Consider the following 12,139-nt stretch of genomic DNA (forward strand, 5'->3'; position numbering starts at 1 on the left):
CTCATTTCTAACAGGGATGGAAAACTAGTTTGGAAGAATAAGAATAAATGATTCAGATAAGTAGCTTCCTCCCTCTGCATGATTTCCAACAGCCCACATAGCTTTGATATTCATTTGTTAAAATGGTGACTACTGTAAGAAGTATATAAATGGACTGGCTGTGGTATTAAAGACTAATTTGTGTCTTTTAATGATATTCATTTCCATGTGAATTAGATCTATTAAGTAGGGGATATCTCCTAGTATTAGGCATTTGGGGACTAGTCTATCTATACTGTGAGCCTAGTCCAACACCCATTGAAATTAGTGGGACTTTTCCCCCCCAGTGTTCTGATTCAAGCCCATCTGTGCTTCAGAGGCTTTTCTGGTCTGTATCACTAGAAATTACTCCTAGCTTTTAATTAAAAAAAAAAAGATAAAAAAACAAAGGGGCAAAAAATTACCATTGAGAGCAAGTGGTGCTGCCAGCTTCATCAGTGCAATATCATTCCCCATTGTCTTGGGTTTATAATTTCTATGGAATATAATTTTTTCCACTGAATATGGATTAACTGAAATGTCTTGTTGAGTCACAAAGCCCACCTGCACGCTCCATGAGCTAGGCGAGTACAAACTGAAACAAAGAGGCAGGAGGGAGAAAACGTTAATAAATGTCAAGTTTTAAAATTGTCTACTGTGCCTGCATGCAAAATTAATAGCTATAGGGTTTGGAATATATATAATCTACACTATTTTTCTAGCTGTCTGTTAGTATCAGCCATGTTTTAAACTTCACTTCATAAATAAATATATGTACAGTCATAGGAACTGACTCCATACTGCAGCTCCGGAGCACCCATAGAAAAAATATAGTGGGTGCTCAGCACCCACTTGCATCCCCCCAATTAGCTCCTCCTGCTTCCCAGCACTTGCTGCCAGCCACAATCAGCTGTTCAGTGGCATGCAGAAGGCTCTGGAAGGAGGGGAAGGAGTGAGGGCAGGGCACACTCAGGGGAGGGGCAGAATAGGGCAGGGTGGAGCGGGGGTGGGAAGGAGCGGAGGTTTGGGGAAAGGGGTAGAGTAGGGTCAGGTAGGGCCTCCCAGAGGGGGGGCAAGTGGGGCAATTTGCCCCAGGCCCTGGGCCCCACAGGGCCCCCACGAGAGTTTTTCAGGGCCCCTGGAGCAGGGTCCTTCACTTGCTCCAGGGTCTGAAAAACTCTCATGGGGCTTGGATCCCTGGAGCTTCTTCCCCCTCAGAGTCTTTGGTGGTAATTCAGTGGTGGGGGGTCCTTCCACACCGGGACCTGCTGCCGAAGTGCCCCGAAGACCCGCGCTGGGGGGTCCTTCTGCCCCAGGACCCAAAAAGCTGGGTCTTTGGCAGTAATTGGGCAGCAGGGGCCCCCGCTGCGGGCCTTTGGGCACTTCAGCGGCGGGTCCTGGAGCAGAAGGACTCCCCACCACCAAATTAATGCCAAAGCGGGGGCCCCCGCCGAAGACCCCAGCCCCCTGAATCCTCTGGGCGGCCCTGGGGTCAGGGCCTGAGACAGGGGGTCGAGCACTCCCTGGCAACTTAGAAAGATGGCGCCTCTGCATTCAGTGACTAGCTGAGTACACATATACATATGTGTGTCTATATAGAGAGAGACACACACACACACACACACACACACACACACACACACACACACACACACACACACACACACACACACACACACACACACACGTGCTCGAAAGGCTGCACTGGCTCCTTATCAGTTTGATGCCATTTAAGATCTTGATTCTCTCTATAGACTTATGCGGTTTTGCATCCTGCCTACTTGAAAAACCACCTCTTTCCCTGTGTGACACCAGAGTGGTTGAGACTAGCTGGGGTGCTCAAAGTAAGTCACTAGATTTATTTAAGAGGGCTAGTAGCAGGGCATTTTCAGTGGACGGACCTTCATTCTGGAACTCACTTCTGTCACTGGTTCACCACTATTCATGTCTGCTGGCCTTCAAGGCATGCGGTAATTCCACTCTCTTCTAGCATTTAGCCTGTGATGCTAATTATGGGTTAGCTAAATTGCTGGATGGGAGTGCAGGAGACGTGTATTCAGTTCCTGTCTCTACTATGGATTCTCTGTGAAATATTGAACAAATCACGAATCTTTAACCTGTGAGTTCCTAGGAGCAAGGATGGGAGCCTTCCGATGCTGGCATGCAAACAAGATCTCTCACTGGGAGACTATTCTCATTACACATAAGGAAGGGGAACAGGTTTAATGTTACTCTAAGAAGAAAAATCTAAGCAAGTCTTTACCCATTTACAATTTGCACACTAGACTGTAAGCAGTCCTACAACTAACTGATTTTGTACAAGCTAAAATGGTCTCATAAAATAATTTGGAAATTGTGACTGTAAGAATGGTCAAGTATAAATTACTGCTAAATTATTATGTCATGTGCAATACAGTTTCTCAAAAAATTTTCAAACTTGAGTGCCTAAAATTAGGCACCTAAATGAATACTTAGGCTTGGTTTTTCAAACATACTAAAGATGACCTCATTGTTCAGAAGAAGGTGACTTCATGCATGTTCAGAATCTCAGAAAAGCAGGCCACTTATTTTAGGATTGATTAGATACCTAATTTCAGGTGTCCAAGGTTAGCCATTTTGGCCTATGGCCTGATTTGTTCAGAGTTACTATGCACCCACAGTTCTCATTTATATCCAAAGGAGTTTGAGTGTTCAGAACCTCTGAAAATCAGGCCCAGTCTCCCAGATGTGACCTCAGATTCTGATATCACAATAGTTGGACCATTATTAGTGTATGCATTTTTTTCAACAGGTGCCTTCTTTATACAGTAACATGTGAGATACTTTCACTGGAGCAAGTAAAATAAGGATAACACTTCTCTCCTGTGCAGAACTGTTCTTCAATGTCATTTGTCCTTGTGTTTCCACAACTATCCCTCAAGTTGTCACAGCCTGGTATATGAAAGTTAAACAAGATAAGTAGATAAGATACTTACTCATAAACACAGTGGGCTGCTGTGACAATCCACCATGGGGTGATGATGGATCCTCCACACAGATGGAATCCTTGAAATTGAAGACTGACCTGCCATGGCCATTGCCAGGGTGATGATGCATTTCCACCAACTATACGGGAGGAGTACCTGGACCTAGTACCACACTCTGTATGGATGGGAAGAAAAAATGGTTGGAAGAGTATTATAAACATGGTAAGCACAATCCTATCTGTGTGAAATGAACCTTTATTTCTTACTTTTTGAATTCCAGCTATTCTCAGTCCCTTCCATGTCAGACAGTCTTCATAGTAGATGTTCCCAATCCTTCAACTGGGGGAGGACCATGTCTTGGATCTAAACCTGGGATTAGGACCAGACCTCAGGAAGAACTCCCCAGAATTCTGTGCGTCCAAGCAGTAGACTCCAGGGCTCCCTTTGGAGCAGAGCTTTCACAGGATTTTTAAAAGATTTTAACTAAATGTCTCTCAGTAGTTTTTTTCTCCATCATTGGCTTCAAGGTTGTTCTCAAAACTGCTAAACTCAAAACAACCCAAAACAAACAAGCTATCCCATTCTTTTGATTTTCTCTCCCCTCAGAATGGCAGACATCCAGCAGGCCACAGGCTATCACAGGCCACCGTGAAACCAGTTTCAAGCTCTTCTAAGGGTGAGATCCCCACCAAGACAGTAGAGCAGGCCACATCAAAGCTCCCTTCACTGAGACTAGACCAAAGTCTGCGTTGTAGAGCATTGTGGGTAAAGTTCAAAGTCCCTACTGCCTCTCCCTCAGGTATTGGACCCCTTTTCTCACACCTTACAGATGAAGCAGGAAAGTTTCACTGGAGCCTCCTGAATTTCAAGGGAAGGGAAGGCAAGGCTCCCCCATTGCAATCATGCCCAGGTGATTGAGAAGGCCACAGAATATCCTTCCCACAAGTGGTTGTACCTGCAGGGCCTCAGTTGCTTGTGACCTTTCTGATACCAATGAGTAATTTGTCCCCAGTGGCTCTGGCTCACTCCTCCATTCTGCTTGGTCAGTCTGTTCCCACTCAGCCCAGACCCAGCAGCAAGGTATGGAATGATGTGATTCAGATTAGAGCTGACTGGGAACTTTTTGATGAAACACTTTTCATCAAAAAGCACCAACTTATTGAAACCAAAACTGTTTGCAAGAAAGGCTTGGTTTTGACAATTTTTTCAAAAAAAAAAAAAAGAATGTCAATTTTTTTTTAATTGTCACTGTCAGTGTTCCATCTGGGTATTTTCTGAATGAAAAAAAATTCTAGTTTTCTGGTTAGAGATGACTTTTGTAATTTAGACTAACTACAGAAAAATACATTAAAAATGGTTTCATTCTGGTTTTGATATTTTGAAGTTATAGAAACAAAATGTTTCACTTGACCCACACCAAAATTATTTTTGGGAATAGATATTTCAGCCCAATTTGCAACTGGAACATCTTTTGATATCCATGTGAGATGGACCTACCTCCTCTCCTCTTCCAACCTCCAGGGATTCCATAAGAGACAATAAAGTGGATATGATTTTCCTTAGGGAGACATGCAGGATACATGTCTGCAGACTGTCCTTCCAATTTCCCTGGTAACGCACTCTCCCCTCACAGGCCCCCTCCCCCTTGGTCTCAAGGGTTTGGCTGAGGGACTGGTGCAGGATATTGCTCACAATCATGAGAACGTCTACCCTCTAGATCTTCTAAAGAGGAGGAGAAATCTCTACAGATGGGACTTTGAGCAAGATACCTCAGATTCTTAGCTAAGAATCCCAGAATTAATCACAAATGGATGCTTATCTTCATAGGTGCTTCTAGTTTTAGAAGATGAAACACCAAAGGGGGGAAAAACCTTGAAAAGTTGAAGAGCGGTGTAATTCTTCCTCACCTAGCTTATGAGGGTGTGATTAAGGTGAAGTGGGAATTCCCTGTAAAGTCATACCTATACCTAAAGACTAAAAGATCTTCTTTACTCTGCCTAATGTTAGGCCTGCTTCAGTTTATTAGTAAAGGGCATTGTCATATCATCTGAGAGAGTGGTCCTGCCAAACCCACAGAAAGGAGAAGATCATCACTCAGTCTGAGCTTGGATACAATAGCCTCAGCCCATAGCATATTGGCTACAGTTTCTTATTAGGAAGATCATGCTCAACTGAGAGGCCACCTTGAGCATGCACAAAACAAAACAGAAAGAAAACCATGAGAAAATCTTCTTTAAATTAAGTTCATCTAGCAGCTTTTTCGGGACCAATGCTTCCCCTGACTCCGATTTGTTGTACATTCAAAACTTGCGAAGACATGTCTCAGGGGCAACTATGCTCCATCTGAAGAAACTGGAATTGCAGACTAACATCTGATATTCTTCCAAATATTTTGTTGGTAGGTGCTTTGGAGACCATAGAGACAAAGCAGCCACTGAGGTATTAGAGAAGGGAATAAGTCCCACCCTACTTCCAGTGAGAATCTCTGAACTACCTTGACTAGGCAGGTGTTCCCTTTAAACATGGTGTTCCTCTAGGTCCCAGTGCAGTGATTACCCATTAGGTGGAGGCCATTGCTGCCTTTACTGAGCCCAATGCTGGGAATCTATGGAAAAGTATCAAACCCCAAAAGCTTCTTTTGGGGCTCTTAAGTCTGAGCAGATTTATCCCTCTCTCACCCCCATGAGGGGTGCTTCGGGGTAGGCCCTCATCTGGGAGTGAACCACTTCGCAAAGTGAGTGCTGGAGTCAGGGAAGGACATCCAACAGAACACATGCTTATTCCCCAAACTCAAGTTTATCCTTTTCCCCAAAGTAAATTAAAATATATCAACATTATCAACAAGACTGTCTGTAATATGAAGATGAAGGTGCAATAGTTCATCTCCTATGCATTGGAATGATAATGTTAGCCAATTCATATATGTTATGTTGACCAAATTATATTATTATATTAAGTGGCTGCACTTCTGCTCACTCACGTCAAGATATATATCCCACAATACCCTGCAAACCTGAAGTCAGCTTTGGCTCTGAAAAATGTGAAATCTATCAAAGACCAGATATATTCATTCTGTGACCTGGTAGAAGTTGGTAGTTACTTTCACATGGCTAACTGACAGATCTCAACATGTAATTGTAAACAGTTAGCTGGGTGTGTTTCCAGTGGGGTCCCACGGAAATCAGTTCTTGGCCCTATGCTATTTAACATCTCTATCACTGACCGGGACAAAAACATAAAATCATCACTGGTAAAGTTTACAGATGACACAAAAGTTGGGGGAGTGTTTAATAATGAAGGCGACCCATTAATTGATTAAGAGCAATCTGGATTGCTTGGTAAACTGAGCACAAGCAAACTGTGTGTTTTAATACAGCTTACTGTAAATGTATATATCTGGGAACAAAAAAGCCCATGCTTATAGGATGAGGGACTCTATCCTGGTAAGCAGTGATTCTGGAAAAAGATTTGAGGGTCCTGATGCATAATCAGCTGAATACGAGCTCCCCATGTGCTGCTGTGGCCAAAGAGCTAATGTGATTGTGGGATGCATAAATGGGAATATGGAGTATGAATAGAGAAGTTATTTTACCTCTATTTGGCACTGGTGTGACTGCTGCTGGAATACTGTGTCCAATTTTGGTGCCCTCAGTTCAAGACATAAGTTGGAGAGAGTTCAAAGAAGATTCACGAGAATGATTAAAGGATTAGAAAATATGCCTTATTGTGATAGACTCAAAGAACTCAATCTAGCATGTAGCATGATCCAATGGCTGGAAGTTGAAGGTAGGCAAATTCATACTGGAAAGAATGTGTAAATTTTTAACAGTGAGAGTAACTAACCATTGAAACAGTTTACAAAGTGTTGGGATGGCTTCTACATCACTGATGATTTTTAAATCAAATTTGGATGTTTATCTAAAAGCTCTACTCTAGGAACTATTTTGGAATATTCTTTATCCTAGTCTGATCTCAGGGGTTCCTTCTGTCTTTGCAATGTAGAATCCATAAGAGATAAGGAAAGGTATGTGGTACCAGGAAAACAAGTTGATTGGTAACTTTTAGTCTTAGGTGATACACAGAGTACTTTTAGCTCATAAACAGCTGTGACATAAATAACAGGTAGGTTTGGGACATGTTTTTGGAGCACACCTTCTATGAAAGGTGAACTGAATGCTGGGAGAACTGTTACCCAGAAGGGCTGATAACATATTAACACCTTCCTTTCTGTATTGTATTGCTTTGTCTTTAGACAATAATTTGGGCTAATCTTGATTAGCTGGTCTCTTAAACATTCTTAATAATGAATCACAAGTATAATCTAGCAATTGGCTATACATTTAGCAATAATAGAACCAGTTCTGTGAAGAGACAGATATTTTGATAAGGTCACAAGGTTCTTTATACTACAAAGAGAAACAGTGACATACCCACAAAGCAATAAATATTCCAGCTGGAAATACTGAAATCCATCATTACAGCATTATCTTCCCAAAACTTCGGAATATGAAAATAAACATCCTAGAGAACTACTGAAGATATGATCAGGGAGTGTCACCCGGAAATACTTTAGCTTCTGCTACAACAAATAATATTTTCAATACAGAGTACTCCCTTTTTGGATTCATAATGTCTACATAGTATTCACAAATGCCATATCATCTCTTCCTTCAAGTGAAAGGGATACATGCCTATCTTTGTCCAATAATCTTCTCATCATTGCTAAAAGCCTTCAGAAACTTGACTTTGAGCAAACAAGTGGAAGAGCCAGTTACAGCACTCACAAACTTTCAGCATCTAAGTTATTGTCCAAGACAATGTTTATTTGAGAAGAGAGACTGAAGATAGTGTCTGGTTTGAAAAACATTAGCACAACTGTCCTAAGATAAAAATCTCTGACTCAACTCCTAGGCTAGTTGGTCCCATGTGTATAACTTGCGCAATTCTTGCTTCTCTTCCAACCTGCAATTGCAGCAAATCAGTATATAAAGATTTTGGTCCAGATCCAGTACTAGCTTCCCTTGATGAATTCATTCTGAATATTATTTAACAGCTACCTGATGTCAGTTCTTGAGAAGCTGGTCCTCAGTGCTGATACCAGACCCCATTTATAGGGAACCTATCTAGACTCTTAAATATATGCAATCACAGGGAGAAGAAACAAAGGAAAGGAAGAGGGAGTGAACACACCATTCTTAAAGGATGCAGGGGACGAACTGTGAGGGTGATCTGTTGGCTCTTCTGACCTATTGGTGCATCACAGTCACTTAGAGAGAGTTTATTGGGCCCAGCCAAGCTCATTGACTTGCTAGACAACCAAGCCCAGAGGCAGCTGAATTCCGGACACAGGCTACTTGTGACAGGAGACACAGTACGTAACCAATGGCAAGAATACTATGAAAGTCTGCTTAATGAGGCGATCCCTTTGTGTTCTACACTACCATCATGTGAACCAAGAATTCTGATGACCTATCAGAGGCAGATGTCAAGGCTGAACTGCTGAAGATGGCATCTGGAAATGCAGCGGGAACAGACAAAATCACAGCTGAAATTATCACAGCTTTGAGAGAGGCTCACACAAGTCCTGGTCACAGTTTGGACAGAAAGGAAAATCCCAAGAGAATAGAGAAAGTCCACAATGTACAAACAAAAAGGTGCCATATATGGCAGTTCAAAGTACTGAGGAATTAAGCTGCTGTCTGTCACAGGGTGGCTGGCTGTAAATGAAGTAGGTCCAGCTACCCTGTGCGAGAGCATGCTCCCATTTTGCCAGTTAGGAGGATGGAGCACCATCTGGGGTTTATAAAGAATCAGGAAATGGGCTTAGAGCAGAGGTGAAAATGGGCCAGTACGGTGTACCGGTAAGAAGTGGCTGCCAGTATGGGCCTGTATACAGCTGACATTAAAGTGCTGCCACGGCCCCTCATACAGGTAAGACATTTATGTTACTTTCCCTCCTGACCTTGGGAGAGAGTCTACATGGATCAGAAAGTTCTACAGGCTAGTGCAATATGCCTGCTAGAGAGCCAGCAGTGGGAGGCTGTAAAGGGCTGAAAGCTAGAAGCCAGCATAGGCATCTGACCTGCCTGAGCCAGAAAACCATGGCCAGAGAACCCTGAAGGGGGATGAAGGCTGATAGCATTGGATGAGTGGGAGGGATACCTGCTGGCTTTCAGAGATAGAGAGCTGAAGATGGAGGGAGAGAGGTCTTAAGAATGAGGAAGAGGTGTAGTGATGGATGCCAGAGCTGTACTGAGGAGCTGAATTGTAGTGAACAATTTTAGGACGTAGTGAAAGATTCTGAGGTTGTTTGTGATGTACTGTTGGGACTATGATTATGGGACACAAGTAATGGTTTCTATGCACAGGGCTTTTGTGTGTAATTAATTAACCCCACAAGGGCTATCTTCATACTCAAATAGACTGGTTGGGGATTACTGGGGACTCTGATGAAGGGGAAACTGAGGCAGGTGTATGTCATGCCGTGGCATACTGGCAGAAGATGCTCGAATCAGGACCATCCTAGGACACTGTCCCACTTCATGAAACTGTTAGAGAGAATCACAGATAGTTGCATTTGCTGAATAGTGGAGCCCATTTTAAGAACGGAGCTGTTTGGCTTTAGAAGAAGAAAAGGGACGACAGATGGTATGTTCATTCGTTAGACAGCTGGTGGAAAAGAAGCTGGAGAGAAATGTCAAGGACGGTTGGACAGTCCTTGATTTGGAGAAAGCATTCAACAAAGTACCATACCTAGGAGACTGCTGGTGCCTCTGCTACAATTTGGGTTACTGGATAATCTTAGGGTACCAGAGGATCTTGTCCAGATGGTACTGGGTTTGTATGATGGTTCCATGACAAAAGTGCAGACACCTTTCAGTGTAATAGAGGGTTTCAAGGTGAAGGCTGGACTACACCAGAGATCACTGCTTTCTTCATTACTATTCAGAATTGTGATGTACTTCATAAGTAAGCAAATCCAAGAGGAAGGTGGTACAAAGTTGATCTACATGAACAATATTGTGCTAATGGCCAATAGTGAAGAAAATTTGGTCCAAATGACTGATGCTTGGAACAGGGAACAGACAAAATGTGACCGCAAATGTGAGTAATGAAAAGACTGAAGTCATGTGGGCAACTTGCAGGAACCAAGACAGATGAATATCAACATCAAAAGCCAAGGCCTAAATCAGATTTCTGCATCTAAGTATCTTGGGGGCTGTTTAACACCAAATGGAGAGATCAACAGAGAACTGCAAGCAAGGCTGCTGAATGTGGGGGAAGTCTGATGCAGGATAAGTGAAGTGATTTATAATAAATGGATGCTCAGACAACTTAAGGGACAATGATACAAAACCCAGGAGAGAGCAGTTTGTCTGTACAGAGCAGAGACATGGGTGACCAAAGAGAGGCACTTGAGAAGACTTGACACCATTGAAATGAGATATTTGAGGGCAGTGAGAGGGGCACATTGCTGGACCATGAACAAAATGATGTAATTAGGAGTGAGACCAAGGTTTTCAATATTAGAGAGAAGTTGCAAGAGAGCAATATGTGATGGTATGGGCATGTACAAAGAATGGATTAAGGGAATCCCATTAGGGAGGCATTTAAGAATAAAGTTCATAGGTGGAAAACAAGAAAAAAGCCAAGAAAATGGTTGAAACTAGGACTATAGGCTAGGACTATAAAGGGTTTAAAAGAGAACTAGACAAATTCATGGAGGTTAAGTCCATTAATGGCTATTAGCCAGGGTGGGTAAGGAATGGTGTCCCTTGCCTCTGTTTGTCAGAGGGTGGAGATGGATGGCAGGAGAGAGATCACTTGATCATTACCTGTTATGTTCATTCCATCTAGGACACCTGGCATTGGTCACTGTCGGTAGAGAGGATACTGGGCTGGATGGGCCTTTGGTCTGACCCAGTATGGCCATTCTTATGTTCTTATGTTCTAAACACTGTGTACTGGAAGATGCAGTGAATATGGAATGAGTGTTGAATCAGCAAGCTTGGAAAAGACTGATAGGGCAACCTGACCCTAACTAGCTGGGAAAAGGGGGAGACAATATCTAGACTCCTCTATGACTTGGGTAGGATGTGGCTGAAAGAGGAGACATTTTTTGTGCTATGGACCATCACACTCCCTCCTTCATTTGCAGCAGATGGTTCTTCAGGAACATGGGGTGTACATATAACTGCTAAAAGGGGAGAGAACAAGTAGCCTTGTTCTTGTCTTGGGGGGAAGTTCTGTCTCTTGTTCTCAGAATTCTATGCTGAGAAGGAAAGTCAGGGTTGACTGGCTCAACAAGACACACTTAAACCAATGGAATGCAATCTAGACCATCTGGCCTCTTGGCATATCACAGGCCAGGTGGGAAGCCTAATGATGAACCTATTTGCATCCAAGACCCGCTGGAAAACCAAAAGAGGTACTACATGAGGAAGAGACATTCAAAAACAGAGGTCGTGGTCCCCTTATCTCAGAAGTAGGCTAAAAGGCCTTCTTTATGTCTTCCCATTTCCTTCCCCACTGAGAGTAAAGATGGTAAAGGAGTTTGTGAAGGTATAACCCACTGTGAAAATAATCACCGCCTCATTAATCTCAGGTCCTGGTTCTCAGACCTGATTTAAATGTAACTGGAACCTCTTCTCAAACTGCCAACACATGCACAAACAAAACACAGTGCAACCAGGACATAGTCTAAACTAAAATCCAGTCCTGCCTAATTCATCAGCTGAGAGGAAGGAGCTACAGTCATTCTAAGAAGGTAACCAACACCCTTCTGCCGTCTTGGCACAAATTCTGTCTGATGTCTATGTATCACTTGGGATTTACATGTTGGCCTTACAAGGGACACATATCAGGGCAAAGTAAGCTGAAGCAAAGGACATTCTAGTCTTTTTACAAGATGCCCTGACTATGAGGCTCAAGAACAATTGTTTTTGGAAAGACAAGTTAGTCCCTGCGGGCCTATTGCACTGTAAGAAACCTATGAGAATCTCTTATTACCATCACATAAACTGATTCTTGAAGACTAACTACTCTTATCAGTTCTCTAGCAATATGCAGATTCATGTCATTATCTTAATCTGTGTACCATACATCCTAATTAAAACCATATTTCAACCTCACAGTCAGTAGGGCTCTTCCTCTTC

At 42.8% G+C, this 12,139-nt stretch overlaps 1 protein-coding gene across 2 annotated transcripts in view; it reads right to left on the reverse strand.

Moving 5' to 3' along the window:
* Positions 1-12,139, reverse strand: part of TMPRSS3 (transmembrane serine protease 3) — a 31,933-nt gene that overhangs the window by 9,224 nt on the left and 10,570 nt on the right. For both annotated transcript variants that reach the window (XM_050936636.1, XM_050936635.1), the window contains exons 8-9: positions 2,994-3,159; positions 444-613 (exon numbers count right to left, since the gene is read on the reverse strand). In XM_050936636.1, the coding sequence (XP_050792593.1) occupies positions 444-613; positions 2,994-3,159 (336 nt within the window). The remainder of the gene's footprint in view (positions 1-443; positions 614-2,993; positions 3,160-12,139) is intronic.

The sequence above is a fragment of the Gopherus flavomarginatus genome, chromosome 1, assembly GCF_025201925.1.
Source record: "Gopherus flavomarginatus isolate rGopFla2 chromosome 1, rGopFla2.mat.asm, whole genome shotgun sequence".
Classification (NCBI taxonomy): domain Eukaryota; kingdom Metazoa; phylum Chordata; order Testudines; family Testudinidae; genus Gopherus; species Gopherus flavomarginatus.